This window comes from Palaemon carinicauda, chromosome 15 (assembly GCF_036898095.1).
Source record: "Palaemon carinicauda isolate YSFRI2023 chromosome 15, ASM3689809v2, whole genome shotgun sequence".
Lineage (NCBI taxonomy): Eukaryota > Metazoa > Arthropoda > Malacostraca > Decapoda > Palaemonidae > Palaemon > Palaemon carinicauda.
In genome coordinates, this window is record NC_090739.1 from 128,381,655 (window position 1) to 128,398,636 (window position 16,982).

The window sequence follows — 16,982 nt, forward strand, 5'->3', positions numbered from 1 at the left end:
GCATTATTTATTTGATAATTTATTTGGTGTAATAACAAAGACATCTTGTTTAGGGGGGAGTGAATTCTTTCCTTTTAAATTGTGAGCATTGTTTTATACATTATAGATTAAGGGCTGTACACCATCAAGCCTTCCATTTCATATGTTATTTTCTTTTGCAGTTGTCCCAAATGTAAGAAACTGTATCCTGCGCACTATTTATGGACTCGGCACATGCTTGTTCACACGAATACTCGACCTTTCACTTGTGATGAGTGCAGTAAAAAATTCAAAAGTAAAGCAGAGTTATACAATCACAAAAGAACACACAAACCAAGCGAAGAACGATATACGCATTGCTGTGAATTGTGTGGGAAGAGGTTAGTACTTTGAAATGATATTGCGACAAATTTTGATATTTTATATTGTATCCCATTTTAACATGACTTGGAAAGTAATTACCTAAGTATGCATTACATAGTAATATGAATTGTATTACCTTTGAAATATCCTAATTCTATATTCGGATTCTGACAAGTTTTTTGGTTGTTATTATTATTATTATTATTATTATTATTATTATTATTATTATTATTATTATTATTATTACTAGCTAAGCTACAACCCTAGTTGGAAAAGCTAGATGCTACAAGCCCAAGTGCTCCAACAGGGAAAAATAGTCCAGTGAGGAAAGGAAATAAGGAAATAAATAAATGGTATAAGACGTAATGAAAAGTTAAAATAAAATATTTTAAAAACATTAACGTTAAAACAGATATTTGATATATATACTATAAAAGGACTTATGTAAGCCTGTTCAACATAAAAAAATTCGCTGCGAGTTTGAACTTTTGAAGTTCTACTGACTCAACTACTCGATTAGAGAGATCATTCCACAACTTAGTCTCAGCTGGAAGAAAACTTCTAGAGTACATGTACTGTGTAGTATTGAGCCTCATGATGGAGAAGACCTGACTATTAAAATTAACTGCATACCTAGTATTGCAAACAGGATGGAACTATCCAGGAAGATCTGAATGTAAAGGATGGTCAGAATTATGAAAAATCTTATGCAATAGGTAAGACTGCAAAATGCTAAGAGTCAATGCTAATTGTGCTGGAAAGATTATATATGAGTGAAGAAATAGATGAAAGCTGTTTAGATGTTTTAGATGCTGGAAAATAAATTTCCCAAAGAAAAGGGTTGGGAGGGGGTTTTGGTATATAAAAAAGAAATATGACAGGGGCAGTTAATCTGGAAAATAGTAGATATGAAAGTTGCAAGAACAGGTTCCATATGAAAACCTAGAAAGTCGAGGAAATGGAATGAATGGATCTGGACCATGTAAAAATTTAGACAAAACGTGCTCAGTAGAGAAGAGAATGGAGGAAGCTCATTAACCATGTCTGATCTTTCAAAGGATAAATCTGGCTGGAGAAACATTCTTTTTGTTGTTGACATAATAATATTTTTTTCAATATTTAACTTAGCCGGTGATTATAATAGCTGCAACTCTGTTGCTCGACAGAAAACTCTAAGGTAAAACTCGCCAGCGATCGCTACACAGGTTGCGGGTGTGCCCAACAACGCCATCTGTCGTCCAGATACCCAGTACTCAATGTAAACAAAGACTCAATTTTCTCTCTGTCGAGCTATCGACAAGACGTACTTACTCGCTGTTGCTAAACTGGAGTTTTTTTCACAACTAATTGGTGAAGTACTTTATTCTAGTTTTGAGCTTTCGCTATGCAGGTGTTTTATCTTCATCTTAAATCTTGAACTCGTTTTGGATAGATTTAATTATGGTGACAAAGAGAGTATGGACTTTCTTTCACTTTTAAATGGCCGACCCTTCCCTTAGACGGAAGTGTGTTTAGGCTTTTAGTAATTATATCACGTTATAGATTTTCCTATATATATTTTATATCTCTCCGCCTTTTTTAGGCCTCTTCGATTAACTTTCCATTTATTATAAATAAAAATAATTTTAATGTTTTGTTTATATAGACCTTTCCTGAGAGTAGGCGGTCCTAACTTGGAAACCGAAGTTAATCAACGTTGAGCCCTTTATATCGTAATTAGCTTTTAAAGAGCTAAGGATTTAAAACTTTTTAAATGTAATATTTTATGAAAGAATTTCTTTGATAGTCTTCGTACTGTTTTCAAAGATGAACTAACGTTTAGTTTATTTATGCTACGCAGTTGTTGACGTTCAGGACGTTCAACATGCGCTCTATCGTTACGATAGAGAGAGAGTGTATCACGGTTTCACTTTGCAGTAAGAGTAAATCGATTCTGACGTTTTGTTCATTCTTTCTTAGCTTTAATGTTTTAAATTCTATTTTAAAGGAACTTTTTAATTGAAAAACCTTTCAGTTTTTTCCTTTAGTCAAATAACATGTTTTTTTGACGAAATATAATTGGGCTCTTCTCTTAGGTGCGAAATCAAGAGAGAAAGAGAGAGAGAGATAGAGACGGAGGGAGAGAGAGGAGAGAAAACGTTCCGTTCAAGCGGGTAACGTTGTTCTCGAGTTACTCTCGTCCCTAGTCGCTGTACGGGGAGGAAGGATAAAACGTTTTAGTTTTTTATTCTCGTCCCCAGGCTATGTGCGGTGAGAGATTGAAAACGTAGTTATATGAACTAGTGTTTAGTCTCTTTCCCAGCCACTGATTTTTTTATCTTAAAATATGTTTTCTGTTTTTTGCTGGTATTAATGAGCTTGCATTATACGACTGATTTCGCAATTACTGTACTACCTTTTAATGAAGGGTAGAATTGCGTGTTTCCGGTAGAAATCAGTAAAAGTTTCGATTTCAGTGAAATAAGTGCAAAACAGAAAATCAAAGTGATATGCGCAAAGTGTTACAGTGTTGCGTCCGAGGGTTCGTCTGTTCGTGCCTGTCGTTCACCTAGTCCGGGACCTCTTACATGCTCCCAAGCCCAGGGGAGAAGTAATGTCAAACGACTTATGGGTTCGAGAGGCCTTGACCTTCGAACAGACGTTTTCCCTCTATGGTATCGGGTGTATCTTACCAAGATCTCCCCTACCATAAGACGAGAGAGACGTTGTTTCTCCTCGTCATCCGAAGGCTTTTCGCATAAGAAACCTGTCACAAGGTTTCGAAGCCCTTAAGCGAAAGTCAGTCCTTTCAGGACAGGTCCAGCGTCCTGGTTACAACCATTAGGACAGCTCTGACCCTATGCAGTCATCGGATAACTGCTCGCCGCCTAACAAAAGCGTAACACAGACTCCGAGAGTCTTTTTTTGTAGGCAAAGTGTTGCGGTCACAGACGTTACCCTCGTCTCTTACCACAACCATTTCCGTTGATCCTTAATGGGTTGTATGGCAAGACATGCAGTATATGCTTGCCTCCCTTATGGAAGACTATTCTGCCGATTAGTCCGTTGAGTCTAGCCGTTTATCTCATCGATATCCTGGCTTTCAGCCAACCTAACGTTCCTTTGTGCTTACTGTTGACGTTGGCGTAGCTTAGTCACGTCAGTCAGGTTGTTTAGAACCACACTCGATGCGGTCTCGTGTGGTTTATCAGCCGCATTTGGACGTTAGGCCACTTGCTGATGCTCCTGTTGACGTTCAAGACGTTCACTAACAATCGGAGTTGACTTGTTTTGACGCTGTGCGTCAACCTCCGCATTCTAGAGTTGTTTTGACTGCTCAGTCTAGGCAGTCAAAGCAGTCTCGAGTGGACGCTGTGCGTCCTCACGCACCTGTTGTGGTTGACAGTTCAGTTGTTGACAGTTCACAGACTGTCAAGCAGTTACATGACGTTGCGTTCTGGTCCGCTACTAATGCACCAGTGAGTGTGGACTCTGCTTGTAAAGCATTGCCACCACGGTAGGTCTCTCCCTTGCTTGAGACTCAGCTTTTATCGGACAAGGTTCCTGTAGATGAGGAAGTTGCTGTTCTCCCTACTACTGATATTCCCTTGAGGACTCTGTCAGATGGAGTGGAGCCTAAAGCTGCTTACATGTAGCCTCCTATGGACTTTAATTAAATCATGAGGATTTTTTTAAGGATCTTTGTCCGGATCTTTTTGTAACTGCTGCTCCTCGTTCGCCTAAACGTCAGAGCTTACACTAGGCCTAGCTACTTCGAAGCCGTTGTTTTTAAGCTAGTGCTCTCTCGCTCTCCTAGAGAGCTTTACGTTGGCTAGGCGACTGGTTTTTCACCAGGAGGAGTTTGGGGGATACAGCCTTTGCTTTCCCTTCTTTTTAACTGGTTTATAGAGCGAGAGTCTGATATGACACGAGAGAAGTTCTCGGCTTGGGAGTTCATGCCTCTGCCCAGATAGACTTCTCAATTCTCGTAGACTCTCCCTGGCGCCTGGCCAGGAGACGCTCCAAGTTGTTTACAGGTCAACTTCACAGCTGTTTTCGAGCCTTTGAAGTTTTGCTGTACAATTATGTCACGCATAACAAGGCTTTCAGGGATGGTAAACGGTACCGCCTCAGTCGCTAACCCCGTCTGTTGCCACACCTGCTCCCGTAGACCCTAAATGGGCTTTGCGGCAAGACATGCAGTCCAAGCTTGCGTCCCTGATAGAGGACTTTAATGCGGAGAAGGTTGCTACCGAACCTTCTGGCCAACAACCTTCCAACCGGTCGGTTGTGCGCCCTGTTGACGCTGAGGTAACCTACTCGCGTCTGCCAGTTGAGGTGGTTCCTCCACCGATGCGACCCAGTGTGGGTTGCCAGCCGCACGTTGACGTTAAGCGACGCTCGGAGGTGGTTGTTGACATTCAGGACGTTCAACAACCAGCAGAGGTGACTTGTTTTGACGCAGTGCGTCAACCTCAGCAACCCGGTAGGGTGTTGACTGCACAACCCAGACGGTCTAGACAGTCTCGGGTTGACGCTGTGCTTCCTCGCGCACCCATGGTTGTTGACAGTTCACAGACTGTGCAGCAGTTCCATGATATTGCGTCCGGCTCCGTCACGCATCCACCAGTGCGACCGCACTCAGCGAGCCAGACGTTGCCCACTCCGTTGCCGTTTCCTCATCAGTTTTCGGATGAGGAACCCTCTGATGAGGACGTTGCTGAACAACAAGACGATCAGCCCCCAGAATAGATCAAGCCCTGCTATCCATCCAGAATATGCTGAAGAAGGAACGCTGCTCAGTCAGGCTGTGGATGAGTCTGGTAGGGACGCTGTCATCCGTGGAACAATTTGTGTCACTAGGAAGACTACACCTCCGTCCTCTTCAATACCATCTAGCTTTTCACTGGAAAAAGGACAAGACGCTAGAAGCGGTCTCGATCCCGGTTTCCGAAAAGATAAAGTCTTGTCTGACTTGGTGGAAGGACAATATCAACCTAAGAGAGGGTCTTCCCCTGGCTGTTCAGACTCCCAACCACGTTCTCTTCTCGGACGCATCGGACGTGAGCTGGGGAGCGACACTAGACGGTCGGGAATGCTCAGGACTGTGGAACTCGAGTCAGAGGAGCATGCATATCAACTGCAAGGAGCTGTTGGCAGTACATCTGGCCTTGAAAAGCTTCAAGTCTCTCCTTCGAGGCAAAGTGGTGGAAGTTAACTCGGACATCACCACGGCCTTGGCGTACATCTCCAAACAAGGAGGTACCCACTCACTGACGTTGTACGAGATCACAAGGGACCTGCTCATCTGGTCAAAGGTCAAGACATCTCCCTAGTAACGAGGTTCATCCAAGGCGACTTGAACGTCATAGCAGATTGTTTCAGTCGGAAAGGGCAAGTAATTCCAACCGAATGGACCCTTCACAAGGATGTGTGCAAGAGACTTTGGGCCACTTGGGGTAAAACCATCCATAGATCTCTTTGCAACCTCGCTGACCAAGAGGCTTCCAATCTATTGCTCTCCAGTCCCGGACCCAGCAGCAATACATATAGATGCTTTCCTCCTAGATTGGTCACATCTGGATCTCTACGCATTCCCACCGTTCAAGATTGTCAACAAGGTACTGCAGAAGTTCGCCTCTCACGAAGGGACAAGGTTGACGTTAGTTGCTTCCCTCTGGCCCGCGAGAGAATGGTTCACCGAGATACTTCGATGGTTAGTAGACGTTCCCAGTAGTCTTCCTCTAAGGGTAGACCTTCTACGTCAGCCACACGTAAAGAAGGTACTCCAAAGCCTCCACGCTCTTCGTCTGACTGCCTTCAGACTATCGAAAGACTCTCGAGAGCTAGAGGCTTTTCGAAGGAAGCAGCCAGTGCGATTGCTAGAGCAAGGAGAGCTTCTTCCATTAGAGTCTACCAATCGAAGTGGGAAGTCTTCCGAGACTGGTGCAAGTCAGTTTCTGTATCCTCGACCGGTACCTCTGTAGCTCAAATAGCTGTTTTTGTCTTATACCTGAGAAAAGGACGATCCCTTTCAGCTCCCACTATCAAGGGCTACAGAAGCATGTTGGCATCGGTCTTCCGGCATAGAGGCTTAGATCTTTCCAAACATAAAGATCTGCAAGACCTCCTTAAGTCTTTTGAGACCACCAAGGAGCGTCGTTTGGCTACCCCTGGATGGAATTTAGACGTGGTACTAAGATTCTTCATATCAGACAGGTTGGAGCCGTTACAATCAGCCTCCCTGAAAGATCTCACTCTTAAGACTCTTTTCCTGGTATGGTTAGCCTCGGCTAAAAGAGTCAGTGAGATTCATGCCTTCAGCAAGAACATAGGATTTTCGTCAGAAAAAGCCACTTGTTCGCCACAACTTGGTTTTCTAGCCAAAAATGAGCTGCCTTCTCGTCCTTGGCCTAAATCTTTCGATATCCCCAGCTTATAGGAGATCGCAGGCAATGAACTAGAAAGAGTCTTATGCCCTGTTAGAGCTCTTAAGTTCTATTTAAAGCGTACTAAACCTTTACAAGGCCAATCTGAAGCTTTATGATGTTCAGTTAAGAAACCATCCTTGCCTTTGTCAAAGAATGCTTGGTCAGACTTATCAGATTGTTAATACGAGAAGCTCATTCACATCTGAGTGAGGAAGACCAAACTTTGCTTAAGGTGAAGACGCACGAAGTTAGAGCTGTAACAACTTCCGTGGCCTTTAAGCAAAATATATCTCTGCAAAGTATAATGGACGCAACCTATTGGAGAAGCAAGTCAGTGTTCGCGTCATTTTACTTGAAAGATGTCCAGTCTCTTTACAAGAACTGCTACACACTGGGACCATTCGTAGCAGCGAGTGCAGTAGTGGGTGAGGGCTCAACCACTACAATTCCCTAATTCCATACCCTTTTAATCTTTTTCTTGAAATGTTTTTATTGTTGTTTTTTGGGTTGTCCGGAAGGCTAAGAAGCCTTTCGCATCCTGGTTGATTTGGCGGGTGGTCAAGTCATTTCTTGAGAGCGCCTAGATTAGGGGTTTTGATGAGGTCCTGTTGTATGGGTTGCAACCCTTGATACTTCAGATCCTAGGGGTCGTTCAGCATCCTAAGAGGATCGCGAGGCTCCGTAAGGAAGACGTACTTAAAAAGGCAGAGTAATTGTTCAAGTCGACTTCCTTACCAGGTACCTATTTATTTTGTTTTTGTTATTTTGATAACTTCTAAAATGAAATAAAACTCTTAGCTCATAATAATGTAAACATATATTGCTGGTCTCTACCCACCCCCCTGGGTGTGAATCAGCTTATATGATCACCGGCTAAGTTTAATATTGAAAAATGTTATTTTTATTAATAAAATAAATTTTTGAATATACTTACCCGGTGATTATAAATTAAAGGACCCTCCCTTCCTCCCCAATAGAGACGCAGTGGAACGAGGAGAAAATTGAGTCTTTGTTTACATTGAGTACTGGGTATCTGGATGACAGATGGCGCTGTTGGGCACACCCGCAACCTGTGTAGCGATCGCTGGCGAGTTTTACCTTAGAGTTTTCTGTCGAGCAACAGAGTTGCAGCTATTATAATCACCGGGTAAGTATATTCAAAAATTTATTTTATTATCAAAATAACATTTTTAACAATGGTTGATATATCTAACTGGGATTGATTGTACTGTGGCTACTATTGTAAAATTAGCTATTATTCTTATGAAACTCCACTGATATTTATAGTGCTTTGTCTTGCAGCTGGTTAGAGACATGTATCCTAAAATTAGAATGTTTCCAGTTTTTTCCATGTAAAGTTCCTACCCATTTAGTGAAGTACATACTGAGTTAATATGGTGGTTGACAGAAACTCTAGGCGTGGGTATCCCATAGTTCCTTTGTCTTTTCAGTTCACTCGTCACCTGACATACTCTAGTCTGTTGTTTTAACCATGATTCAGATTGTATGTGTTTTTAGGTCATTTGTTGCTTATTAATAGGAGATAACCTACTTTTGAAATTATTATGAATACCTGTCCGAGTTCTTCAAGCAACATATTGAAATGCATGGCTGGGCCAGGATTGTGACTTAATTACAGTATCGTAAGGAATGCAATTTGTTAACAGTTCCTCTTATTCAGTGATTTGTTCAGCTGGTAGCTAACCACTTGAAGATTTTCTAATGTATAAAGAAATTGGAGTTTTAGTACAAGGGAAAATCCAGAGAAGACTAGGCTAGTTAATTGCATGTGGTAGATTGCAATAATGCCATTCAAGCCTTTATTCAGCTTTCAGGGTTGTTGATAGTGAAAATCATTATTACTGTATGCCTTTTATAGCTTGAGTATCAATAGCTTTAACAGTGGTTTCACCATACATTTAATATTTTTATCGTTAATGTACACATTTTTATTTGCTTAAAAGAAGTGGGATCCACAGAACAGGTCATGCCACTTGCCTTTTCTCTGCTGCAGCATTTACTGTATACAGGAGGTCCTCGGTTGATTGAATTTGAGTTTTATGGCATCCTGACATCGAAGGCCATTGAAGCCAATATCGTTTGTTATAAATAAAGAATAAAAGAAAATCCAGTTTAAAACCATAAGTGCTAAAATGTCCTTATAAAAGTTAAATAAATTTCAGAAGATCTGCTTCTGAAATACATCTAAAAAATACCATTAGCACAGTACAACACATCTTACCCAAGAATCTTGGCAAGGATGAACCTGCCGTCCTCACCTCAAGCCTGAAAGAGGTATCTATTTCTTAAGGTGCTAAAAGTGGGGAATTCAGTCAACAAATGCCTCACTGTCAGGGGTACCAAACAGTCGTCGCAATATGGCTGGTGTTGGCCAGTCATGAGAAAGTCGCGTATGAATCGACTGTGACCAGTGCAAAAACAACAAAGAGTAATATCCCCCTTTCTGGGCATAATGTTATACTTTGAAGGAGATATAACATTTGATATTTCTCTAATCTTATTTCCATTTAAACTGTCCCAGTGCTCTTGCCAATTATTTTAAAACAAACTTAATTCTTGGCAAAAAATTATTACAAAGAATAGGATACCTTCTTGGTATCAACTTAGCTGCAGCATTCTTTGCCAGTAAATCTGTCTCCTCATTTCCAGACACACCTACATGTGTTGTAACGCGATTTGTTCTTACGATGCGTGATAAGTTTATTTTCCTAGTATGTCGGATTTTATATACGTAACTTAGTGTAGGTACATAATACTGCTTACGTATAATATACTTTAGAAAAGAGAAAACAATCCCTTTCTATTCAAAAATTAGTGTACTCTATACATACAAATACTTATACCCTATACAGTAGTGTACCTACACTAACAGTGTACAGTACTAGTAGACAATAATTAATACATATAACAATTCCTTACCTTTATTCCCCTTCTTTGTTTCTCTTCAGTATGTCCACCTTCAGTTCCATTGTAATGGGTTTCTTTTTCTTGGATGCACTGCTATCAGAAGAGTCTCCCTTATGCTTTCCAGAGATGATGCACAAAAAAAATAAAAGGCATAGAAATATCCAAGAAAGAGCACCACCAAAAGCTTGAATGTATATCGTAATGTTCATCCATTAGATTAAATGTGTTTGTTGTAGCTCTAGCTATGCTGATTACCCCCAATTTCCATAACTCCCATATATAACATTTTTTAACATTTCTTGGCAAAACATCTACAATATAGAGTATAGGTTTGTTGAAAGTAATCATCTGTTCCCTAGTTTGCAGTTTGGCTTTTGCAAATGCCTTGGAGCATGTGATGCCCTTCATACAATTTCCAATGCTGTATAGAAGTCCTTTGTTTGTGGTCAGGAAGTTTATTTGATTGGCTTTTAGTTCTGCCTTTGATTATGTTAACCTGAGGCCTTTATTTTCAAATTTAAACAGGTGGGAGTAGGGGGGACTCTTCTTAGCATCAGTATTGAATTTTTAAGTAATAGATTGCAGAGTAGTTGTTAATGGACACCATAGTTACTAAGAATGTTATATCTGGTGCTCCTCAGGATAGTGTTTGCGGCCCAGTACTTTTCATACTCTATACATGAGAGTGAGAACGGGTGTAAGAAATGAGTTAGCAGCTAGAGTGGATATGAATGTGTTGAGGTGGTTTGGCCATGTTGAGAGAATGGAAAATGGCTGTCTGCTAAAGAAGGTGATGAATGCAAGAGTTGATGGGAGAAGAACAAGAGGAAGGCCAAGGTTTGGGTGGATGGATGGAGTGAAGGAAGCTCTGGGTAATAGGAGGATAGATGTGAGAGGGGCAAGAGAGCGTGCTAGAAATAGGAATGAATGGCGAGCGATTGTGACGCAGTTCCGGTAGGTCCTGCTGCTTCCTCCGATGCCTTAGATGACCGCGGAGGTAGCAGCAGTAGGGGATTCAGCATTATGAAGCTTCATCTGTGGTGGATAATGTGGGAGGGTGGGCTGTGGCACCCTAGCAGTACCAGCTGAACTCGGTTGAGTCCCTTGATAGGCTGGAGGAACGTAGAGAGTAGAGGTCCCCTTTTTTGTTTTGTTTCATTTGTTGATGTCGGCTACCCCCCAAAATTGAGGGAAGTGCCTTAGTATATGTATGTATGTATACATGATATGTGGTTTGGCCTGGAAAACAAATTTGTTGCATAGGTATGCTGATTATTAATTCCATCTAATGAATGCATACTTATGGTTGCTGAATCCCTTAATGGATGTCTATCTAATATTAGTGCATGGTGCATATTATGGGGAAAGTTGACCCCTAACAAAACTGAGTAGGATTGTAGTGTAAGTTGGTGAAGAACAGTGTCTCCTCAACACCCAGACCTTTGCATTGACTGTCTGTTTAACTATAAACAAACTTCATTTAAAATTCTTGGTGGGATTCTTGATCACAAGTTTACTTTTGAGAACACGTTTGGTCAGTTTCTTCTTCAATTGCGCCAAAAAATTGCATATCAAGTCTTTTAAGATTTTTAGTGATAAATCTATCCTGACAAATGACAAATTCTTTCTTTCCACTTTTTTTCGAATATTGTTCTCCTGTCTTATCTTCAGCTGCTCACTCGTGATCTTAATTCGTTGGACAAAAATTTATGGTCAATTAAATTAGTTATCCTGATCTGGATATTATCTCTGGCACTGTCATTCAGCTAATTTTTGGGCATGTTGTATATGATTTTTCATAATTGAGATCTAAAACTGTACCATCCTGTATGCAGTACTATGTTTGCAGTTAATTCTCCAAGGTTCAGTACTTCACTGTACAGTATTTTAGAAGCTTTATTCTAGCTATGACCAGATTGTGGAATAATATTCCTAATGTTGCTGTTGAATATGTTGAACTTCATAAGTTCAAAGTTGTTGCATATACTGTTCTTTTGAACAGGTTGACATAAGCTTAGTTTCAAAGTTTATATAAGACTGATCTGTTTAATGTTGATTATTCAGTTGAGTCTTAGACAAAACAAGTTTTTAATTATGAACATTTATATCTCATAATTTTATTCGAGGCCTAATACTGGTACAGCTTCACTTCTAACTTCGTCTGAATTTAGATGGTACTGACACTTCACGAGCCACTTGGATTATCTTCACCTACTTTTGACTTTTAATTAAAGCCGTGTTTGCTATTATAATTGTGTTAGAGCGAGTGACCTCTCATTAACGGAGACTTCCTCCCTTCTAAGGAAGACTCCTATTTAAATGTCTCAGGAGTTTGTATCCGTGTAGGAATAAACTAAATAATTTAAAAATAATTTTTATTTTTCATAGATATACATACCTGAGTCATTTAAGCAAAGGTTCCTCCTCAACTTCCTCGCAAGTCTTGACCAGGATAGAATGGAGCTTGCATCACAGCAGCATATAATGCTGCCCGGCAGTGGAGTTGCCAAGTAACTTATAGTTAACCCTTTTACCCCCAAAGGACGTACTGGTACGTTTCACAAAAGCCATCCCTTTACCCCCATGGACGTACCGGTACGTCCTTGCAAAAAAATGCTATAAAATTTTTTTTTTTCATATTTTTGATAATTTTTTGAGAAAATTCAGGCATTTTCCAAGAGAATGAGACCAACCTGACCTCTCTATGACAAAAATTAAGGCTGTTAGAGCAATTTAAAAATGCAAAATGTGCTGGGAAAAAAATAACCCCCTGGGGATTAAGGGTTGGAAATTTCCAAATAGCCTGGGGGTAAAAGGGTTAAAATTTAACCACATTTTCTTTTTTGTTGTCTGGCGTTAAAAAATTGTCTTAGGAGTAACCCATTTAAATGACTCAGGTTTGTATATTTAGGAAAAATACAAATTATTTTTAAAATTTGTAGTAGTCATCATCATCATCATCTCCTACGCCTATTGACGCAAAGGGCCTCATTTAGATTTTGCCAGTCATCTCTTATCTTGAGCTTTTAAATCAATACATCTCAATTCGTCATTTCCTACTTCACGCTTCTTAGTCCTCAGCCATGTAGGTCTGGGTCTTCCAACTTTTCTAGTGCCTTGAGGAGCCCAGTTGAAAGTCTGGTGAACTAATCCCTCTAAGGGAGTGCGAAGACCATGCCCAAACCATCTCCATCTGCCGCTCACCATGATCTCATCCACATATGGCACTTGAGTTATCTCTTATAGTTGTAGTAGTAGTGGTGAAAAATTGTCAAAATAATCATGTGTAGTTCGGGTAAATGCATTTGATTTGATTTAGTTTTAGCGGAATCTATCTTGCAAATTTTTTTAATTCCTAAAATTTTGTAAATAAAAACAGCCTCAAGTCTTTGACTCTCAGTCTCCTATCAGTGACAAATGCCTTGTGGATGTAGGTAATTTATCCAGATATTAAAGCAAACCTTTTAGCTTGGCATATATTGCAATTTTTCTGTTCAATTATCACCTTTACATTGTCAAGTATAGTTTTTATTCAAGGAGACAATACAAAATATTTAAAATTATAAAAAATCATATACACAATTGATAAGGAGCTAATTAAACAACAGTGGCGTAGAATAATATCCAGATCAACAGAGATAAGGAATGTATTACTTTAATCCAAGAAATTTAGATGAGAGTCAGGTGCCAAAGAACACAGAGAAAAATAATATTCAGAATGTTGCAACAGAAGAAATTTTGAGAATTATCAGGATAGATAGGTCTCCAGAAATCTTGAAAGACGTTCTCAATATAATTTTTGGGCAATTGAAGAATACACAGACATTGTAAATTTGCAATAAAAAGATATAGTTTTATGTGAAGATATTTGTCGTGAGAATCCAATAGCCTTGTCCTATTGACAATCATTTTTGGATATGCAACTTTCTTATGATACTTTACCTAGAGAAGAAAAAAGTAGCACTATTGTCTTTTAGACATCTTCCTAATAATGTCAAGCCTCTAAATGGCCTGGCTGAACAAGGGAAGCTTGGAGGAAAATAAGATAAGATAAGAGGCCAGTTGTCCTCTGTGGTAATTCATTATTGGTATAAAAAAAATGTATTGTAGAAAATCATGCTGTAATCTTATTAGTTGGTGGTTAGCTAAATGATAGTACAGTATTACCTTAAGATTCCTCAAAGGTAGAAGGATATTATTCAAAATTTGTCGTAGTTTGAAACTGAAGTTTAATTTCTGAGAAATTTTTTGAGGAAAAGCATATATCACCCAAAAAACACATTTTCAATATTAAACTTACCCGATAATCATGTAGCTGTCAACTCCGTTGCCCGACAGAATTCTATGGAGGGATACGCCAGCTATCACAATACTAGAAGGGGGTGTACTTACCAGCGCCACCTGTGGCCAGGTACTATAGTACTTCTTGTTGACACCTCCTCAATTTTTCCTCTGTCGTGCTTCCGGCAAGACGTTCTGGGATACGCTTATGATCTTCGAGTATTTTCACGGCTAATTGGTGAAGTATTCTCTCAGATTTCGGCTGTCGCTTTACTGGAAACCTTCTTATATTAGCTAGATAGCTTTTATATAGTCCTGATTAACGGTTAACGATCTTTTGCTTGATTTTGGAACCCCCTTTGGCTAACTCTTTGGATTCAAGATGTCTGACATTTCGCAAGCCCCCTCCCATAGACGATGTAGGTCTTGCAATAGGCGTATTCCGAAGGCCTCGGTAGATCCTCACACCGCTTGTTCTGACTGTAGGGACAGGCCCTGTCAGTTAGAAAATCGATGTGAGGAATGCGCCGGACTTTCGGAACTTGAATTTGTCCGTCTTTTGAAATATTCAACTAAGTTAGAGAGAGGTAGAGTTAGGAGGAGTTCTTCTCACTCTTCACTTTTTTCCTCACCTCATGATCCCCTACCTTTTCCTACCCCTGTAGTGGCTACCCCCGAACCTACTATTTGCCCTCCGCCTGATATGTCTGTTGTTTTGCGTGCTATTCAGGCCTTAGGCGATAAAGTAGAGTCAGTGGTAAGTGATCATAAGTCTCTTATGGCCGAAGTCAAGGAGCTTAAGGTCAAGAGTGCAGTGGGTGGAATTAGTGCCAGTGCTGTGACGAGTGCTAGTGTCAGTGCAGTGCCAAGTGCTAGTGTCAGTGTCAGTGTGGTGCGTGAGGATACTTCTGTGCGAGCCAGTCGTCCTCCCAGTCCGGGACCTCTTGCAAGCTCCCAAGCCCAGGGGAGAAGCAATGTCGAAGGGCATAAGGGTTCGGCAGGCCTTGTTCGGCGCACAGAAGTATCCTCGGTGGTTGCGGGCGTGTCTTCCAAAGACCGTCACTCCCACCTGCAGACGATTGAGCCCGTCTTTTTCTCGTCCGCTGATCAACTGTCAGGGAAGAAACGTTGGACTCAGGTCTCGAGACCACTTAAACGCAGAGTCCAGTCCGCGAGTGCTCAGCCAGGTTGCAGTCATTGGCTCAGCTCTGACTCGCCGCAGTCATCAGTCGACTGCACTCCGCCCAAGAGGAGTAAGGTTCTGCCACAACAGAGCTCGACTGTTAAGGCTTTACCTCAGCCTACTGTAGTTTCTGCCGACCCCAAGTGGACTCTACTACAGTCCATGCAAGCACAGCTTTCGGACTTGATGCGTGAGTGTCGGGCTGAGAGTGTTCCGCCTCCGCCTACACTCCCTCCGCCTGCGCTCGCTCCGCCTGCGCTCGCTCCACCTGATCGCAGTACCACCTGCCAGGCGTACGATGTTGAGCCACGTTCTGAGCTTGCTGTTCCCAGTGGTGTTCAGCCTCCGCCTTCCTTAAGGCAACCTTTACAATGGGATCAGGAGGATTATACCTCTCTTCCTCCGCCTCCACTTGCTGCTCCACCAGTGATGCAACACTCGGTTGAGGTACAACAACCTCTCCCGTCCATGAGTCAGTCTCCTCAGCTCTCGCTGCAGCGAGCTCAACCCTCCACAAGGCAAGCACCACAACACCTTAGCCTTGCGCCTCAGGAGCCTCAGCTTGCGAGACATTTACCTTGTTCTGCGCAGCCTCTACCTCATCGCGCTCCGCTCACACTACAGGAACAGGAACTTGCTACTCCGCTTCCGCCAACCGCTCAGCAAGCGCAACCCTTGGGTTCAACCACTCATGCTAGGAGTCAGCCTCCTCCACCCATGCGCCTTCCTTCTGCTTCGTCTTTTATTCAGCCTTTGCAGTCTGAGCCTCAGGTTTTCCCTCAACAGTTACTTGAAGAGGAAACCACTAATATTGTTCCTACTCGTTCTGACTCTGCTGTTCAGCATTCTTGTCCGATCTCTTCGCTACACTCTGGTGATGAGGCTTCTGATGATGAGGCGGCACACCTGGATCCCTCGTCAGACGTGGATGAATCCAAGTCTTCTCCACAGTCTATTGACTTTCGTAAGGTCTTGGCTCTGCTTAGGGAGGTTTACCCAGACCACTTTGTCTCTGCTATTCCCCGCTCTCCGCCATCTGAGTTTTCGCTGGGCATACAGCAAGCTAAGTCCACCTATACTAAGCTAGTCCTAGCAAGGTCCTCTAAGAGAGCGTTAAGGATCTTAGGGGAGTGGCTGCAGACTAAGCAACACCTTGGCAAAACTTCTTTCATGTTCCCTCCGACTAAGCTCACTTCGAAAGCGAGCGTTTGGTATGCCACAGGAGAAGCACCAGGCTTGGGAGTACCTGCCTCTGCCCAGGCTGACTTCTCAAGTCTGGTAGACTCGCCTCGGAGAACTGCAATGAGGCGCTCTAAGGTTTGCTGGACCTTCTCAGACCTTGATCACTTACTGAAGGGAGTATTTAGAGCATTTGAGATGTTCAACTTTCTAGACTGGTGCCTGGGGGCCCTCAGCAAGAAGACCTCCCCTGCGGACAAGGATTCTGCCATGCTATTAATGTCCTGCATGGATAAGGCCATTAGGGATGGATCTGGTGAGCTTGCGTCGATGTTTGTATCAGGGGTTCTGAAGAAAAGGGAACAGCTGTGTACCTTCCTTTCCTCCAGCATTACACCTTGTCAAAGGTCACAACTCCTTTTTGCTCCGCTCTCGAAGTTCCTCTTCCCCGAAGAGCTGGTTAAGGACTTGTCTGCTGCCCTGATACAAAAGGACACACACGATCTTGTAGCCTCATCGGCTCGTAAGTCTAAGGTTGCTACCTCAGTCCCCAGGACTTATCGCTCCCCAGTGGCTGATACCCCTGCTACGAGGTTCATACCGCCCTTTCGTGGTAGAGCCCCCAGCCGAGGAAGCTCCCGTCCAGACTCTTCCAGGAG

The 16,982-nt window shown here is 42.0% G+C and overlaps 1 protein-coding gene across 2 annotated transcripts in view; it reads left to right on the top strand.

The window, feature by feature from the left end:
* LOC137654732 (zinc finger protein 271-like) overlaps positions 1-16,982 on the top strand; it is an 88,957-nt gene that overhangs the window by 40,091 nt on the left and 31,884 nt on the right. For both annotated transcript variants that reach the window (XM_068388641.1, XM_068388643.1), the window contains exon 8: positions 162-359. In XM_068388641.1, the coding sequence (XP_068244742.1) occupies positions 162-359 (198 nt within the window). The remainder of the gene's footprint in view (positions 1-161; positions 360-16,982) is intronic.